Here is a 20,476-nt window from a genome sequence, read left to right on the forward strand (position 1 = left end):
TGTGCCCAATTCATAGAAGAAATAAATCTGATATAGCTTAAAATCAGCATCTCGTGCTTTTAGATCTGGAGATTGGTTCAATCTCCGGTGTCAGCCAATACAGTGACCAACACAATATTTATTCCAGTTTTTAAGTATCGAGAAGGCTGCAAGAAAGTTGGGATTTTTTTGGTTGAAAAGTTGCAGCCAGTTTGTTAAACTTGCGGTATCATTAAAAAATGTTTGTTTAAAAAACAAAAACCCCTGCAAACCATAAAACCCCAAATCTGAGTGGCACTGCAATCCTGTGCACCAGGTCGCAATGCCACTCAAACTTGCAGAAACTATAAAAAGTTGCAGCGTGTGTTAAAAATTGTGGTTTCTGCAACAAAAAATTGTGGCCCACCATTTTCTTATAGCCTTAAATATCAATTCAAAAGACCCTACTTATCTGCTATTGAGAAGTCAATAACCACAATTTTTCTAGTCCCCTGGGAAAAAAATCTGGTCTCATAGAAGCGGCAATTACTTATTTTTCTCAAAGCCGTAAGGGCAGCAGTAATGTACATGCCCAAAGTAGCAAAGAACCAAGTCAGTTCCATTTCCATTAAAACCACAAGGAGGGGGGAAATAACTATTTGCCTGATAAAAAAAAAAATAAAAATCCATATGACTAAAATGCAGGTTTTTGTGAAGGTTTAGCAATAAAGATAAAAGCTGAATGGATATCAAATAGTAGAATTATAGAGAAATGAAAATCTGAAGAACACTGACATTTGTGCTACTGATTAGTTTTGCAATATAAAGAGAGTCATAAATCACAGACTTCAATCACTCGGAAGCACTGTGTGACTTCACAGTAGCTTAGAAGTTAGGAGACTGAAAAAATCTGTTAGGTCCTCTAGCCCACTTTCCTTGTCATTTCAGGATTCCTCTCTATTGTGTTCTGAACATTTTTGCAAAGAACAAAAACTAAATAAAAGCTTCAAAAACACTATTAAAATGAGTGAGGAACTGGAAAAAATTAACTTCAAGTGCTATGGAGTAATAAAATATGTATAATGAAAAAATTATCAGATTATGTTTTATGTGCATGTTTACAACCCATTTGGGGTTACTAAAGTAGCTGTAAACAAATGGAACTGCTGATTACACGCCCTACAATTTCACGGTTTCATTTAATGTTACTATTTAAGTTGTACATTTAGATTCACTGTAAATAAAACAAACTAGGGGAAAAGATTGCTTTCACACTACTGAAACTACTTGCTCCAAGATCTCCAACTATCCCCTGGATCACCAAGTCTCTATTCCACCCTTATCATACATTGACATAATCGATAAACACCTTCCTTATTGAAATCTTTTCCTATCTCAGCTCTTGTGAATCTGTCCGCTGGTTCTTCTCCTGACAGCTCCATCAGCTCCTTTCAGGGGTTCTCCACCTCCTCCTCTCCTAATTTCTGTGGGTATTCCACAAGGACCTCTCCTTGGCTAACACTTCATATCTTCAACTATCTCCACACAGATGATCCACAAATTACTCTCTCCAGTCTTGACTTATCTCCATCTATCCAATCCTGCATCTCAGCCTGTCTCTCTTGGATATCTTGCCATCATTAAAACTTATGTAAAAAACAACTCTTGATATTCCATCCCTAAAACTCCCCTTAGCCGTCACGGGACACAATCACCATCATCCTTGTCACTCGGTCCCTTAACCTGGATACCAGCTTTGACTGTGCTCTCTTTTTAGACTAAGATATATAAATAGTATGCCTGTTTGTCATTTCTTCCTCTGTAACGCCTCTAAGACCAGCCTTTTCTCTCTCCACACATCAGAATTCTCACCTTCATTAACTCCTATCTTGATTAATGCATCTTACTTCTCCTTGGCCTGCCTGACTTCCACTTTGCTCCCTGCAGGCCCATTCCAAACACTGTCACTAAGATCATCTTCTTGCCCCCATTCTGACCACATCAACCCTTTGAGTCCCTGCACTGGCTTGACTTTCCCCATTGCGTCATATAAAAGGTTCTGATCCTTACATTTAAGCTCCTTCAATACTTAGCCCTGATCTGTAATTGTCTTTATTATTTAATGTGCCACAAACCTTCTACTCACTTTAGTTCATGGAGGATGGCAGCCTCCATTGCCTATTTGCCTGTTTCTCCCACAAGCATCTTCACACATTCTTCCATGCAGAAGTCTTTCATGGCCATTTATCTGACCACTATCATTTGGCAGTTTCCTTTAGGAACCATAGAAATGGATCTTGAGGAGGGATTTGTTTGTTTGTTATTTTCTATTTGCTTATTTCGGGTAAGGGAAATAGTGACAGAAAAGGAAGCAAAATAAGTAAGAATGAAGATCAGAAGAAGCTAGAACTGCACATGTTGCAAATTGCCCAGAAAGGCTGAACACTTGGCGCTGGGAAAGTCTCTGTTAACTAGGAAGGCCCTGAGCTGAGTTTCAGTTTCCCAGTTTCAGTGAACTGCAGAAGGGGTGTGGCCCAGCACAAGAAAGCAGCTACCACTGAAGCAGCTACTAAACTAGAGCTGGCTAGACTGGAAGCAGAAGAGAAGGCAAAGGACTGGGAGTTTCAATTGAAACAAAGGGTACATCCAGACTACCCGCCGTATCGGCAGGTAGCGATCAATTTATCGGGGATCAATATATCGCGTCTCGTTAAGACGTGATATATCGATCCCCGAACGCGCTCCCCGTCGACTCCGGAACTCCACCGGAGTGAGTGGCGGTAGCGGAGTTGACGGGGGAGCCGCGGCCGTCGATCCCGCGCTGTGAGGACCCAAGGTAAATCGATCTAAGATACTTCGACTTCAGCTACGCTACTCATGTAGCTGAAGTTGCATATCTTAGATCGATATCCCCCCCCAGCGTAGACCAGCCTTCAAAGAAGCAGAGGCAACTGCACACAGAAGAGCTATGGAGGCATAAACAGCTAGGGAGGAGGCTGTCCACAAAAGAGCCCTGAAGTTAAGAGACAAAGAAATATAGGCCCAGATGGAGGCCTAGATTGAGGCCCAGAAGCATGAACTGGCTGTTATGGAGCTGAAGAGACAAAACCCTCCAGCTGCTGGCGCCACTTCCCCAAAAATCCACAAATGGGAGCAACTATGTCCACAGTATAATGAATCCAGCGATATTGCTGAATATTTCATCACCTTTGAGAGACTGTGCACCCTCCATGCAATCCCTGAAGATCAAAAGATGACCACATTGATAACAAAATTGACTGGCAGAGCTCTGGACATATTCAATAAGATGCCTATTGATGATGCTTCAAACTATGGTAAATTTAAGGAACTGGTTTTGAAACAGTTTCAGATTATACCTGAAACCTACAGGGTTAAATTCAGGAGTCTTAAGAGGGGATCTGGTTTGAGTAATGTGGCTTATGTAAATCAAATGAGAGATTTGGTAGATAAGTGGGTGAGGGGGAAAGGCATTACAAGCTTTGAAAGAATGTGTGATTTGGTTACTCAGGAACAATTCCTGAATTTGTGCAGTGATGATGTAAAACAGTATTTGTGGGGGGAAAGGTGGTTGCAGTGGGAGAATTAGCTGAGTTTGCAGACTCTTATGAGCAGTCACAAGCTCCAATTAAACATAAACCACTGGCAGAGGGATACAGGGTTGGTGGAAAGCAGAATCACCGTTTTACCCCTGGGAAAAAGGAGACTTAGCGTTCACCTCCCCATTGCCCTGTTACTCGTCCCAAATCTCCTGTACAAGCAGAGGAGCCCAAGAGGTGCTATCATTGTAAGTCCACTGAGCACCTGAGGAATAAATGTCCCTTGCTGAGTGGAAACAGGCAGCAAGTAACACATGAAGTTCCTGCTTCTCAGATCCCATCTGCTGCCTCTTTCCACACAGGGTTTATAAAGGTTGCTTCCACACAACCAAGCAATGAGCATATGCATGCTGTTAAACTCAACGGTGAAGTGCTTCTTGGATTGAGGGACACCGGTGCAGAGATTTCTGTGGTCAGGAGGGATCTGATCCAGGAGAAGGCTTTGTTGCCAGGGAAAAAGGTAGAATTAGAACTGGTGGGAGGTTACAAAGTCCTTGCACCTTTAGCTAAAGTACACATGCAAACTAGTAATTTGCAGGCTGAGCTGACGTTGCAACAATTGCACACAATTTTTCACTGTTTCTACTAGGGAATGATTTCTTTCATGTGGCAGAATCTGTCTCAGGGTTGGTTAGCAGTGAGAAGGAATCTTGTGCTAAAAGTCCCGGGGGGGGGAGTCACATGGACTGCTGGGGAAACAGGAGGGTGCCTCTAAGATTCCTCTGTAGCAGTGAAAAATGCAGCTTTGGGGGCAGCGATGAATGTAGCCAGTTCCTGTAGCCCCGGGGCTCAAGGCAAGTCCCAAAGGGAGGGGCTGGATGAAGCCAGCTCCTATCCCATGATCATCTGCCCAGGGGAGGGGAATGTTCCACCTTGTAGCAGGGGGGCCACCCCATCTGCTGACTGCCAAGAAGTTGCAGGTCAGCAGGGGATAGGGCCTGCCCTGGGGTGCAGAGAGACATGTGTCCCGAAGGTGGAAGTTGGGGTCCTGGTGACCGCTGCAGTGGGAACAGACCCCAGGGATTCTGTAGCTGGACGCAAGCCCAACCTGAGTGGAAGGGAGGGACTTATGCTGGCCAGTGAATAGTCTGTCATAGCTGGTAGCTGTGAGCCAACAGCCGGACCAGGGTCATCTTCCCTTTTGGGGGACACAGGAGTGTCTGATCCAGAGGGGAGCCCAGAAAGGGAAGTCCAGACGGAAGGTGGGGGGCGGGGGACGGAGAATCCGCCCACGTTTTGTAGGGCGACAGGAAAGTTTTAAACCCCAAAAAAAGGAAAAAAAAAAAAAAAAAAAAAAAGCAGCCGCGGCAGCACAATCGCACCGCTCCACTCTTCGGCGGCAGGTCCTTCGCTCCGAGAGGGACTGATGGACCCGCCGCCAAATTGCCGCCAAAGACCCGGATGTGCCACTCCAATAGCGGCCAGAGTGCCGCCCCTTGGTATTGGCCGCTCCAAGCATCTGCTTCTTAGCACTTAGCTGGTGCCTGGAGCCGGCCTGGTAGGGAGGATCTTTCCCAGGAGGAGGGTGAAAAATCTGCATTTAAAATGCCAGACCCCGCTCCTGTGGATCAGGGTTTAAGGGAAAACTGGGGGTCCAGTCTCCTGGAGGGGAGCGCCCTCCCAGCTAACCTTTTGGGAACAGAGAGTGGGGTATCCAAGGGGATCTTACCAATCCAAAGCACCCCATTGAAAGATGTTGTTCTTCCTACGCTTATAAGAGATAAAACTGTCTTCAAGGCAGGCAGGAAAAAATCTCTGCATGGGTAAAGCTTCACAAGGGAGTGGGGTCCAGCCCAGAAAAATTCCAGAGGGAGGGGGCGAGGGCGGGCATGGCTGCAGTACACCCTCTCCTTTGCAAAGCCTCAAACACATGCCTAAATTAAAAGCCTTCCCCAAAGAGGCAGAAGAATCTGCATCAGAGTGCCTACCAGAGTGCACAAAGAAGTGGGAAAATGCAGCAGACACTGAACAAGCTAAATCGTGTGAACAAAGCCTGTCCACTGTAGATTTGTAGTTAATCTTGTGCCTTTTGCTACTTCATCAAGACAAAGGAGTCTTGGGTCAAGACAAAGGAGTTAATACTAGTGGTAAAACCTTTAAAGATGTGGAACATACCTGATTTGTGGAAGAAACTTTTGTACATGCTAGGGATGGTGACAAGACAGTCCCCCAAGCCTGTTACTTTTCAGCTTATACCTGTAAACAGGCTGGAAGCTGGGCACAGCAGCAAAAGCATAACAGGCCCATGCTGCCGTGTGGAAGGAGAAACTGAGGCACACCGCCTCATGGCATTGGTGGCTAAATGCCATGACACCTACACTTTAACAGATATTGCCATCTGCATTCTGTTAACAATACTACACCCCAATCTTTTTTCAGGCACCCAGGGACCAGAAACCCCAAAACTTGCTAGAACACTTATGAATGACATCATATGGTTTAAAGGTACTGAAAGGGAGTGTGACCAAAGACAAACAGGGATTTTACATGTACTGCCTCCGCCATGGACAGTGTCCAAGTCTCTGGCAGTAAGTTCAGGAGGAGGGTGTGATGGTGCACCCCAGAAGCTTTATGGAAATATGCTTATGAATGTATCTATGACATAACTGGAATATGTTTTATGCTACATATGCCATGTAACATATGACTATATTCATCTTATTTGTATGCATGTGTCATTATTGTATTCGAAGTTATGAATATTAGCTGTATACTTGTTTGATTTAAATAGCCTTAGTAAGGCATTTGGCCAGCTTCTTGAGAAAGGAATGTGCAAATTAAGTGCCCAGTCAAGAAACACTTAACGAACAATGGATCTTGGAAGGCTCCAATCCATATAAGAAGTCTTCCTGGAGACATTCAAGATAGCATGTGGGTGCCTGTAAAAACTGAGTCATGCATGGACATGTGACTTGCCCTTGTGACTCCAAAACTCCATGCTGGAGCTGGACTTTGCATAGGAGAGAGGAGGGGGTCTCCACCCACAAGAGAAAGTCTATTTAAGCCCATGGGAGACCCCTCAGCTGGCTCAAGAGATAGCCTCTCCACCCCCAAAGGATACCTGAAAGAAACTGGAACAAAGGACAGTAACTACAGGGGGTGTGAGTGATTGCAGGACCCAGACTAGAAGGAGACTAGTCTGTAAAAGGAAGCTTACTGGAACACCTCTGAGGGTGAGGTTTTATCTGTATTCAGTTTTCTCACTGTATTAGGCATAGGCTTGCGTGTTTTATTTTATTTTGCTTGGTAATTCACTTTGTTGTGTCTGTTACTACTTGGAACCACCTAAATCCTACTTTCTGTATTTAATAAAAATCACTTTTTACTCATTATTTAACCCAGAGTATGTATTAATACCTAGGGGGAGGAGGGGCAAACAGCTGTGCATCTCTCTCTATCAGTGTTATAGAGGGCGAACAATACAGGGTAAAACGATTTGGGGTTTGGACCCCATTGGGAGTTGGGCATCCGAGTGTTAAAAACAGGAACATTTCTTAAGCTGCTTTCAGTTAAGTTTGCAGTTTGTGGGATGTAGTTCAGACCTGGGTCTGTGTTTGTGGCCGGCAAGCGTGTCTGGCGCAACCAGGCAAGGCTCTGGAGTCCCAAGCTGGCAGGGAAAGCAGGGGCAGTAGTAGTCTTGGCACATCAGTTGGCAGCCCCCAGGGGGTTTCTGTGATCCAACCCGTCACAGAGGGAAATTAAGGGAATGCCCTCCATGAATGAATCTGTTAAACCCTGTCTTCCTTCAAATACTCTCGTGAGACCCACTTCTGTGGTGGGTAAGGGAAACTGTCAACTGATGATGGCTAGATAAATGGCCAGTAGGAACTTCTAATAGTTATCTTAGCTATTAATGTATTTTTAATTAAACAATTTGAAACCATCTGGCTGTGCACATAGCTGGCTGTAAATTCTGAAGGAAGACAAGCATGCTATAATGCATATATTGGTAACCCGCAGAATGCGCCTTAAAGTGGTTGTAGCGGCCCTGATGGTTGTAAAAATAATTACAGCAACACGTGTTCTTGGAAAAAATAACACTTTGCTTATTATACAGCAACAAAATAAAAAGTTTCCAATTCATTTGGGAAGAGCAGTCAAAGAGAAAAATAAGTGTTCAGCACAGACTGGATGCCAGGAATTGATCTTTGAGAATTTATTGTATATCCACATTAAAAAAAAAAAAAAAAAAGCAGCATATCTGTCTTTGCTGCTAGACAAAACCCAAAGGGCACAATAATCTAAAGAGCAGGCCTAGGACATAATGAATCATGACTTTTGTTAAAGCTTCATTTATGATATTTCAAATTAAGTCAGAAAAAAAAAAAAACCTGATGTGCTTCCAGCAACAAAATAAGGTGGAAAGGGGATTGTGGGATGGTTTCCAATAGGATTTTTCAGAATACAAATATAAACATTTTCTAGTTTCTCTGAAAAAAACAAACACGATCAGCTATAAACAAAGAAATAATTCCATCTCTCTGCTCAGGTGACACAAAACAAACAATTATTTCCATGTTTCTCATTTTAACTGCCTATTATTTCTCTAGGAGCCAAATCTCAAGGTAATTTACTTAGTGTTTACCTGAGCCAACTCCCATTGTCCTCAGAATAAGGGCTAAGTAAAAATGAGTAAAAGATCTCTGGATAAGGCGTTCTATGAATTACGCACATACCAGAATCCTCGTACTGTATGTATCTGACAGCCCTAATCCAGGAAGGCAATTAAATAGATGCTTACCATGAAGCATGTGCATATGTGCTGCCCTGAATAGTGCCGTTTTCCTAAATTTTAATTTGTTTAAACAAAAAAATAAGATTTTTGTTCAAGAAGTTATTGGAGTTTTTCCCTCTGCAATTAGAATCTCACTCGCAATGTGCCCTCTTTAAAAGTGCTGATGCAAAAGGAACTGGACACAGGAGGTCAATGAACCAGTATCCATCAAGGCAGCTGTATCTATGTTGAAGCAACATACTAATATGCTTACAATGCATATGTCTGTAATAGTTCTGAAGGGCACCTCACTGAAGTTGGTTATATGGGCCAAAATGTTCAGATCTAGGTGCCTAAAGTTAGGCTTCTAAATCTGTATTTGGAAACCTAAATATGTGGGCTGTTTTTTGGGGTCCTGCAGCTGCATAGGTCCTGCGGCTCCCACTGACTTCAATGGGATTTTTGGGTGGCCAGCAATCCTGAAAAATCCTATCACTTTTATTTAAGTCTCTAAGGCCCCAATCCTGTCATTTGTTCTCCAGAGGTAGACCTTTGATCACCTGCAGATCCCCATTCACTTCAGTGGGGTTCAACATTGACACAGGAATCTGACAGCAGGGAGACAGTTGCAGAATTAGGACCTAAATTTAGGTCTAAGGGGCCAAACTTTGGCATGCGGGTTTGAAAATACTGTCTGTGTTTGAGCAATGAATTAAATATTGAACATATTTACCAGTATGAACACTGGAGATTTTATCATTTATTACATCGCGTGCAACACCCTAAAACTTGAAGTATGCACTATGTTTAGGAAAGGGATATTTAAGTATTTGCAGACCAATTTGTCATAACACGCCCACTTTAAAAGGATGTGACCCCCAAAGGCATATCACCGTGTGTTACTCAATGAATTAAAAGACAATTCATGCCTACAAGGTTTCAGGCATTTCATTTCATAAAGAGATTAAATGGTAATGCAAGACAATAACTTTTACTCATCTATGTATTCAACATTCATGCTGTTACATGCTTTACAGTTACTTAAACACAATTAACTAAACCTGGGCGAATGCCAAGGACACTGAGTGCAGATTAACTGTTTACTACAGAGAAGTGAGGTTGTTAACCATGGGCGAGTAGCAGTTTCTTAAAAAGTCAGCCTACTAACAATAGCAGCTATTTATTGAGATCTGTCTATGCTTGGCACCATGCAAAACATAACACACATGGTCCCAGCTCCAAGGAATTTACAGTCTAAATTAGAATCCACCTGGAAAGGTTTTGTGTTTTTGTTTTTTTAACTAGAGAAATTAGGATCACCAGTAAAGTGTGGCACAAAAAGAGGCATGAAGACAAGAGTCAAGAAGGAGAAGAGAGGCACTAAGTCAGGTGGCTCAGGAAAAGCAGAGAAAGAGGAGGGGTCAGAAGGAAATGAACAAGGCAAGGGTGGAGTTAGATTTGGATTTAGATTTATGGTTGTGATCTGCAAGTATTCAGCAAAGAAATGGAAGTTGCAGCCAGGACAGCAGGTGAAGGATAGCGCGAAAAAGGGGAAGAGATCAAGGATCAAACTCTAAAGATAATTAAGAAAAGAAGGACACACCAAATGAAAAGTAGAAGATGTACAGGCATTTTAAAACTTGATATTTACCACTTGGTGTTTTTTAATTGACTTTTTTTTTAAAAAAGGGGGTGCTCTATCACAAGAAGTTTTAAGTAACATGCCTTGAGCCTTTGAAAATAAAAATCCTTAAAAAAATACATTTTTTTTCTGACCCTTGATGATGTTTTGAAAGATCTTTTGAGCAGGGCCAATGGCAGCATAAAACATGCTCAGGTTCACCTCTCTTAACAAAGAGAGGATTAAGAGGTGGCTTGATCAGGGTCTATAAGTACTTATATGGGGAGACGATTTGAAATAGAAGACCAGGGCCGGCTCCAGGCACCAGGCAACCAAGCTGGTGCTTGGGGCGGCACCTGGAGGGGGGCGGCGCGGCGCTCCGGCCGCCGGGGAGAGCGGGGCCACAGCCGGGCTCGCCGCCCTCCCCCGGGCGCTCTGGCCGCCCTCCCCCCCGGCAAAAAAGCCAGAGCCAGCCCTGTAGAAGACTATTTTAGCAGGCAAAGGTCTAATAAGATCCACTGGCTGGAAGCTGAAACTAGACAAAAGTCAGATGAGAAATAAGGGCAATTTAACAGCAAGTGTAATTAAACACTAGAACCATTACCTACAGCCATAGCGGACTACCCATCCTTTGAAGTCTCTTAAATCAAGACTGGGTGTCTTTCTAAAAGACATGCTCTAGCTCAAGTAGAAGTTAGAGGCTTGACTCAGGAACTGTTTGGTGAAATGCTATGGCCTGTGTTATGCAGGAAGTCAAACTAGATGATCATAATGGTCCCTTGTGACCTTAAAAATCTATGAATCTCGCCAACCTCTTTTTCTGTTCCTGCCACTATAAGTGTTTTGCAATGATAAATACTGATAATGAAGGCGTGACAAGACTGTGTATCACATATTCATCTACAGTCTGTGTAAAGCCCATAAAGTATTTAAAAAATAAAGTTACAACTTGTGTTTGACGTGTTCTATTTAGTGGCCAGTTTTTTAAACAATCCTGTGTGCTCACAACCCCCTCCTTCTTGTACAGCATATTCTTCTAAAAACTCGCTTCTTTCATTAAGCCTCCCAGAACTCATCTACACAGATGTTTGATTTCCATCTATTCCTGCACTTTAACTGTTATTCCACCTGTCATATCAGAATTGGACTCTAAGATCCTCAGTGCAGGGACTCCATCTTAACATATTTGTAAAGTAGCACACAAATATCAGGGCCGGCTCCAGGCACCAAGCACCCAAGCTGGTGCTTGGGGCGGCACCTGGAGGGGGGCGGCGGCGCGGCGCTCTGGCCGCCGGGGGGGGGAGAGCCGAGCCCCAGTCGGGGCTCGCCGCCCTCCCCCCAGGGCTCCGGCCGCCCTGCCCCCGGCGCTCTGGCTGCCGCGGGGGAGAGCCGAGTCCCCCCCGGCGCTCTGGCCGCCCTCCCCCCGGCCGCCTGGGGCGGCGGAAAAGCCAGAGCCGGCCCTGACAAATATAGTCAAACATTACTAATCTAAGAGTATGCGTTAGGCCGTAAATTTGTTCACTGAAAATGTAACAATATGGGGAGGGAACATCAGATTCAGTTAAAGTTCCTAATTCAGTCTATGGTAATTCTCTTGTAGCTGGACATGTAGGCAAGAACAATATACATTATACGATGCATTGTGTTTTTTCCCCACCAACATATCTTAAAATTCACCCTAGACGCAATGGCCCATCAAAAATGATTAACTGTATTTATTCTACTCCAAGAGTATCACTTAACTTAAATTATATGGTTTAGACATAATCTTTGGAGTGCCAGTATCTAATTAAGGTGAAACTATCTTTTTCTGACGGTTTGGAGCAAGTGCCCTTTAGTTTACTAGAAGGATAGAAAATATTTCTGGAGTGATGAGACAGCAGCGTCTCACCCTCACCTTCAAGGGCCTAAATCATCTCACCTCCACCTGTGTATCTTCTCTCATTTTGACACATTTAGCAGTAGGTGTTTGCAGGATCAGAACCAAAGTATTCATATTCACCTTCAAATTTAATTTCTCAGATGTAAAAGAATGATGAAATAATTTAACATACTGTGTCAATGTTTAAGTGAAAATAATTCTTTAAACTGAAATGAAAGGGATTATGGACAGGAGTAAATGTGGTATTGTTTTCACTATGGGGCCTCTAATGTTACACTGGTTAGCAGAAGAGGATTTTGAGACAAGTAGTGGTTTTAGTCTGAGATTAGAGGAGAGTACTGTAATTTCTGTAACATGGTACTATAAAGCATAAGTATAGGCCAGTATTTTCAAAACAACTTAAGTAGTATGCAACTTAGCACATGACAGCAGCACCTGCATCTTCTGCTGGTCACCCTAGATTCTCCACTCTCTCTTGCCTACAGAGATTAACAAGAAAAAAAATTTATATTCCTATCTTGCTTGAAAATTTGGTTTTAGCCTACGTTACTTTCCAAATTTAAGATTTTGCTTAACACATGGAAGGATAAACTAGAAATGGAAACCACCAGGAAAGTGAAACGCAGACAGGACTTGTTTATGGGATTTGGAGAAAAGGATCAAAATTCATATTAATTTTAAGAAAATGAAAAAAAATTGGATCATAGGTTTTGCACCCTCTACAGCAACACAATTTTAAAGACTAAAAGAAAAACAAAACTTTCTTCCTAATTTTCTCTTCATGCCACCCATAGTTCATTTTTCTTTCTGTGTATTTTACCTACAGAAGCAGAACTAATGCACCCAACCTTTAATCTTGAAACTAATAACCATAAAGAAATTAAACACAAAATCATCATTATGGCATCTCTGGCAAAAAAAAATTATATCTATTCTATTTGCATTCTTTAAAACAGTACTTCTCTGTATGCATGTTATAAGGCAGAATTCACAATCCTTCTAACCAGCAATACTTACTTGTCTCCAAAAAATTTTCTCCAGAATTCTGCAGCATCTGCTTTTGTGATACGGAAGTTGTCACCCTGGAATTGGCCATTAGGAAATATTGCTTTGATTTCTGCCAGCATGTGGCTGAAGATCAGGGACAGCTTTGTAAGGTTTCGCCTGTAATTATAAGAAAAATAAAGAGGGAAAAACCTTAAAACCATTAATAGGTCTTTCAACTTGCTGTTTATATTATCGTCTGATAAAAGTGAAACAAAGAACCCCCAATTCAAGCCCCAGTAACTGACTATCACATTTTATTATATTTTTTCATATGTTTTAACATACATTCCACTGACAATTTATACTTAGCTTTAAGCTACAACTTTTAACAACAGAATAGAATTTGATTCTATTTAGCACCTGTTTGTGAAAGTTCATGGGATCTCAAAGTTCTATAATCAAAGGATATTTTAGGATTGCCTACAAGCAGAAGCGCCGCCAGCTTTTCTGCCGCCCTAGGCGGCAGAAGGTCCCGCCCCGAAATGCCACCCCCCACAGAGGCAACGGAAGGTCCCGCCGCCGAAATACTGCCGCGGTTGCCGCCCCCCAAATTGTAGCGCCCTAGGCGACCACCTAGGTTGCCTAATGGGTTGCGCCGGCCCTGCCTACAAGCCCCATCCTTGTACTGTTTAATTGCTGAATATTAGACAGACAACTACTATGGACTTGGATAATCACTAAATACATTTTCATGTGTGACATACCACCTTTCAATCCAGTTTTCCAGAGGTGTAAGGACAGTGTTAACGGTCCACTCATCCCACTCATTCTGCCTGACACTTTTATTCTCTTTTCTGCAGATACTTCCTATTTCTTGTTTTCTTTAATACCTCCTCTAGTATTAATGTTTCCTTCAAGTTTTCAGTGGCAAACAAAATCAAGACTTTTGCTACTAGTTCACTTCTGTAAATTTTCAGGTTTCACATCAGTTCATTACCAGCAGCAATTTAGTTTTGGTGACAAAAAATCCCATTTAGTATAGTGAAAAGAACAATGCATCCTTCAAATCAGATCATCCTTTCTTGTGAAAGAGTTTGTGAGAAGAGGCTTTGGGAAGAAAAACTCCCCCACGGCTTTCATTGGGTGGGGTGGGGCGGGGGAGATATCCTTTATCACCCTAGAAAGATCCAGGGTTTTTAACTCTGTGGTAAAGGCCTCAGGGCCAGCCCACAAATGTAGCAGATCTCTGGATAAATTTTTTGTATCTAATTAACCTTTAAAAATTAAGGGAAGAACCATTTTTAACTACACAAATTAAAAGCCTCCCTTACAACTCTATAGTGCTGCAAACAATTAAACCAAGACATAATAAAATCTGTTTACTGACAATGTGTAACCATTTTGTAATTGCTTGTAGCTTTTTTTGAGAGAGAGAAAAATTCAAAGTTTCTTAAGTTACAAAAAAGTTACTTTTCTAGATACACGAGAAGTACAACTGATGAAGTTACCCATGACAAAATAAATATTTTTCAGAATAGGAAAAATATATTTTCCCTGCTCACCTAACTCAAATAGTTGAATTGATTTCCCAAAGCCTTCCCAAAAGGAAATGCAACTTAGGACCGAAAATAAACATGGAAAATTTCAGCCCAAACAGAAGAATACTGAAGAACTCATGAGCAATTGAAAATAGAGAGTTAGAATGGAAGCTGAACTGAAGCTTTTACTATAGGTTTTGATATCAGGGAAGCTATGATTAAAAAGAATTAAAATAAAAGCACAAAAAAAAAAAAAAGACTTGTGCTTTTATTGTAAGTGTAATTAATATACTGCCTTGCCTCGCCCCCCAAATGGCTGTGGGGTTAGTTCTTCTGCAGTCTCTAATTATGCCAGTAAAATCAGATGCCTATAATTAGGGTGTCCAACTGTTTCTTATTTTCTGGATTTGTTCCCCTCCATCTCCTCCACTCCCTAGTTCCTTTGTTCTTTAATTAGGCCCACATGTTCTTTATTTTTACTTCTCAGGACTCAGGCCTGAAACACAGTGCAAGCAACGACCATCAACAGTGACCTTTTCAATCACCAGGGTCCTCCTCAGCGTAAATTATATTTTGTAAGTCATATCCTCCTCCCACTTCCCATCTGCTCTCCACATCTGGAGGACTGATGCCCATTACAGATTCAACCAGTTCGGGAAGAGCTAAGTGGACAGATAGTTTGACATGGTTAAACAGTGCATTGATTTCAATAGGACAAGTTGCGCTGAAAGTGAGGCAAGTGATAAAGTATCATGCTGAACACGGGCCAAGTATTAGTGTCTGTTCTATGATCAGGCAGCCATTTAATTATACAACAGTGGCTCTGCCCTGCAAACAACTCAAGTCAGAGGCATTATTTTCAAAGGAAAAAGTTTTTCTTTGGTTTCATTGAAAATATATTAATGCCCATCTCTTTAGTGTTTTCATCAGTAGACCTCAAGTACTTTGCAAGGGGAGGCAAGTATCATTATCTCCGTTTTACATATGGGGGAAAATGAGGCATGGGGATGTGAAGTTACTTTCTCAAAATCAAGCGGGCCAACGGGAGAGCCAGGAATGGAACTTGAGTCTCTTACGTCTCTGTCCAAAGTCCTATCTACTAGACCATGCTGACCCCTCTGCATTTTCTATCTGCTATCCATAATGAAACCTCCCAAAAACCTGAAGTTATTATTGGTAAGAGTTATGAAACTTCATATTTTTACTGAAATAGATTCGACATAATAAGTAACATGGAGATGGCGAATTACTTACAGTTGATGAGTTCTCAGTTTAAGTGGTATTTTTAAAATATACTTACAGATCATTATTATTAATCAGTGGTTAAGTCACTGAGTTCCCATTTCATAAAATAAACTTTTGAAGCACAATTAGTGCAACAGGTACTTAATACATATTTTACAGAAGAGTCCATAGTAGATAGCGGCAGCCCCGCTGCACCACCGGAAACCACGATCGACTGGGAGAGTCTCCAGGATCGACCAGTAGATCCCGAACGACTGGTTGGTGACCACTGGCCTAAGCTAAGGCAGGCTCCCTGTGTGCCCTGATCCCACACTGCTCCCAGAAGCAGCCAGCACACCCCCGTGGCCCTGGGGGAAGGGGTCTCCACACACGGCTCCTGCCTGCAAGCACCCCTGCAGTTCCTATTGGCCGGGAACAGGGAACTGTGGCCAATGGGAGCTGTGGGGGTGGTGCCAGTAGAGAGGCAGCGGACGGAGCCACATGACCCCCCCCCCAGGGGCCGCAGAGGAGCGTTGGCTCCTTCCAGGAGTGGCATGGGGCTGGGGCAAGAAGGGAGCCTATCTAAGCCCCGCTGTGCCGTCTACCGGGAGCCGCCAGAGGTAAGTGCCGCCAGGCGGAAGCCCACACCCCAATCCCCCTCCCAGAGCCAGCACCCCGAACCGCCTCCTGCACCCCAAACCCCTGCCTCAGCCCGGTGAAAGTGAGTGAGGGTGGGGGAGAGCGAGCGACGGAGGGAGGGGGATGGAGTGAGTGGGGCGGGGCAGATCGTGGATTGCCCTTAAATTCAAAAAGTGATCTTGGGCGTAAAAAGGTTGGAGACCACTGGCTTAGGCCATGCTGATTAGGCCTCAACTGGAGTATTGTGTCCAGTTCTGGGTGCCACATTTCAGGGAAGATATGGACAAATTGGAGAAAGTCTGGGGGGAGGAACAAAAACAATTAAAAGGTCTAGAAAACATGACCTATGAGGGAAGACTGAAAAAATTGGGTTTGTTTAGTCTGGAGAAGAGAAGAAAGAGGGTGTGTGTGATAAATGAAGGGGGGGAGGGGCAGCTCCCTCTTATGAACACCCAGCCAGCAGCTATAAAATCCCTCTTAGTAGCTGTTCTCTAATTGCTCTACCTGTAAAGCGTTAAAAAGTCTCACTGCTATGCATAGGTAAAAAAGTGAGTGGGCACCTGGCCAAAAGAGCCAATGGGAAGGCTAGAACTTTTTAAAATTCAAACAAAGAGTCCTCTTTTGTCTGTCTGTTGTTCTCGGGGAGAAGCAGAAAGGGGGCAGTTATGCTGTGAGAAGCTTGGGCCAGGTATGAAAAATTATCAGTATCATACCTAGAAACTGCTCATCTAAAACTCCAGATATGTAAGTAGATCAGGAAATATCTAGGAACACGTGATTAGTTTTATCCCTTTTATTTCTTTATGGCTTGTGGATTCCTCTGTGCTAAGCCCAGGTGCTTTTGTTTTGCTTGTAACCTTTAAGATGGACCTCAAGAGAGAACTATTCTTGATGCTTAATCCTTGTAAATTTTTTTTTAATCTAGCAAAAGCCTACGTCCCAGATGTATTTTCTTTTTTTTTTTATTAATAAAATTTACCTTTTTTAAGAACAGAATTGGATTTGTGTCCCCTAAGAGGTTTGTGCCCATGTTTAATTAACTGGTGGCAACAGCTGATTTCCTTCGTTTTTCTTCTCAGCTCTTCCCCGGTGGAGGGGTGACAGGTCTTGAGGGTACCCCACAGGAAGGAATTCCCAAGTGCGCCTTCCTGGGTTCCCAAAGGGGTTTTGCACTTGTGGGGTGGCAGCATCTACCAATCCAAGGTCAGAGAAAAGCGGTAACCTTGGGAGTTTAATACAAGCCGGGAATGGCCAGTATTAATTTTTAGAGTCCTTGCAGACCCCCACCTTCTGCACTTGAAGTGCCAGAGTGGGGAATCAGCCTTGACAGGGGGACATAACAGTTTTCAAGTGCATAAAAGGTTGTTACAAGGAGGAGGGAGAAACATTGTTCTCTTTAACCTCTGGGGATAGGACAAGAAGCAATGGGCTTAAATTGCAGCAAGTTCAGTTTAGGTTGGACAATTAGGAAAAACTTCGTAACTGTCAGGGTAGTTAGGTAATGGAATAAATTGTCTAGGGACGTTGTGGAGTATCCATCATTGGAGGTTTTTAAGAACAGGTTAGACAAACACCTGTCAGGGATGGTCTAGAGAATACTTAGTCCTGCCTTGAATGCAGGGAACCAGACTAGAAGACCTCTTGAGGTCCCTGCTAATCCTAAGATTCTATGATTCTAAATAAAAACTTGTGGTCAGGGCATTGGAATGAGAGAGAAAACAGTAACATTAGTGGGCAAAATTGTCTAACACATACATCAACAAATACATCATATGAAAGAAAGCAATACATTGTCACCATCACTGCATGATAAAGGACTAGTAATCTTATACCAAAATTAGAGTGATGTTTTTATGGACCCAAACACAACAGGGGTTGTAATTCACTTTAATGATGTTTCCATTAATAACTTTTCAGGTTATATAACATTTCCTCCAAAGTGACAGCACCATAAGGAGTTATAAATGTAAGATGCCTCACTTAAAATCTGGTATGAATTCCCTTATATTAAAAAAGGCAAACTAATCTCATTCTTGTTTACACAGACAAATGCAAACCAAAGTCGATTCCCTTCTAATAATTTAACCAACTTGAATAATGAAGGAAAAACAAACCTGAAATACTACACAAGAAATGTGTACCAATTAAGGAACAACCCCGCAAAAGCTTACTATCAACTGTAGAGCTAGCGTCTCTGCTGCGCTCAGCACAGCTAAGAGTGGCAAGGCAGAAAGGTCTCTACATCAACCGTCGCTTTTCCCTAATCTTGGGGCGGCTCTAAATCATGCTCAGTTGCACAGTCCCCCTTACAGGCTCTACTACAGCAGGGGATTGCCAGAGTGTGGCAGAACTCCAGCCATTACTTCACCACTATGCTCCCAATATGCCCCCTATGTTGTGGCCAGAAGGAAAGAGGCACCACAAAGCCAAGTATACAGATTCTACTTCATCTGGGGATTCCTCTATGTTAGAGGAATAGCTGAATAAGATGGCTTTCTGCCTGCCTTATACCACCAATGCAGCCCTCAGCAGATGGATCAGGTGGCCAGAATCTTGCCTATGGTATTTATATTTGAAGGATAAGAAGCTAAAACTGAGATGGGGTGTAATGTGTTATCTAAGGGTGGTACATGGAAGTAAGACTGGACTTTAGTGCTTCTTGTTTTCTTCTCTGGGGGGTGCAATTCACCTTGATTTGGAAAATCTGTTACCACCCTCATCCCCCACAGAGGAGCTACACATAGGATCTCCCTGCGGAGTTGCTCTACCGAAATGGCTGCGCACTCCCTGAATGCTGTGGGAAGGCTCTCCATGACAGCCAAGTAGCCACATACTAAGTGCAGACCAAAAAAAGAGGCTTCAAACCACATTTATGTGGCTCCAGAAGTAACTGGCTTGCAGGGTCTACAACTACTATTTAAGCATACGGGCACCCTGGTACTGGCTTGGAGGTGTTAATTTCCTCTCCCGAACTGTCCCACACTCCATTTGTATAGAGCCTAAATATCCCTGCTTTTTGTGAGTGCAGTGAATTTCACCCTGGATGAGAATGTCTTTTCTTCTTTCAGGAACTGAAGTTGTGGTGATGAGCTGGAAAACTGAACTGTCATCTTATAAACAGAGCACAGTTCATTATAATACATGACTGCAGTTCCCCTGCATTAATTAGGGTTAATAAACCATAGTGTAAGGAAGATAGTCTAGTGGCTAGGGGACTGGACAGATTCCAAAGACCTGTTCTCATTTCTCAGCTCAGCCACCAATGTCCTGTATGACACTGGGCAAATCACTTGATTTTTAATACATCCCTACCTCACAGGAGTGTTGTGAGGAGTTCTATTAATGACTGTGAGGTGCTCAAATGCTAAAGGCCCAAATACTGAACTATTTTAATAATGAACTGGTGTGGAAGATAACACTTGGGTTTTTAAGTTCTCTATAGATCCAGACTGCCCTTCTTTCCAAAGTCCCAAATTCATATAGGAATCCCATATTGTACTTCACAGAAGGCACAATGCAAGTGAGGACATGACGGTATGCCTATTCTACAAGCACTACACTGGCACAGCTGCTGCACTCCACCCACACTGCTGTAGCCCTGTAGCATACACTTACAACAGCGACAGAGGGGTTTTCCGTCACTGCAGTAAATCCACCCCCTTGAGAGACAGTAGCAAGGCCAATGGAAGAATTCTTCTTTTGACCTAGCTGTGTCTACGCGGGGGGTGAAGTTGACCTAACTACATTGCACAGGGTATGACATTTCTCACAGCCCTCACCGACGTTGCTAGGTCAAGTTAAGTTTTAGGTGTAGACCAAGTAATCCATGGGAGAACAGAGGAAGCCATGATGCAGGAAGGGAATCACATCCTTTTTTCTGGATTGCCACACTGAAATCAGAAGTACAAATTTCAATCATCTTATGCCAGAAAACAGTTATTCTGTGGTAATACTTAGGAATATCTTGCCACTAATTAACTGTTAATAGACTGCATTTTATAGGCCTCATGACTCACTCCTCCCCCGTATCATCTGCCACCTGCCCAACACCTACTGTAGATGCAAGTACTCCTCTGCTGGATCAGTCTGATCTCCAACGCATAGACAATTAGACTTTTCCATTCCCAGTTCAGGCTGAGTTTCCACAGCCCACCTGAACCACTCAGTATCTGCAACTTCTACACAGAGATAGAGTCCTAAAGCACTGACACAGAATCAGTGAGCATTCTGGAAACATGTTTTGACAAAAACCCTGTATGCTGCAGTAAAGGCTGTATTTTGTTCGCATTGAACATA

The 20,476-nt window shown here is 42.9% G+C and overlaps 1 protein-coding gene across 1 annotated transcript in view; it reads right to left on the bottom strand.

The window, feature by feature from the left end:
* CBLB (Cbl proto-oncogene B) overlaps window positions 1-20,476 on the bottom strand; it is a 193,596-nt gene that overhangs the window by 87,800 nt on the left and 85,320 nt on the right. Inside the window, exon 4 of the mRNA XM_029913263.1 lies at window positions 12,810-12,956. Within this exon, the coding sequence (XP_029769123.1) occupies window positions 12,810-12,956 (147 nt within the window). The remainder of the gene's footprint in view (window positions 1-12,809; window positions 12,957-20,476) is intronic.

This window comes from Terrapene carolina, unplaced genomic scaffold (assembly GCF_002925995.2).
Source record: "Terrapene carolina triunguis isolate 2854851 unplaced genomic scaffold, T_m_triunguis-2.0 Scaffold558, whole genome shotgun sequence".
In the NCBI taxonomy this organism is placed as follows: Eukaryota; Metazoa; Chordata; order Testudines; family Emydidae; genus Terrapene; species Terrapene triunguis.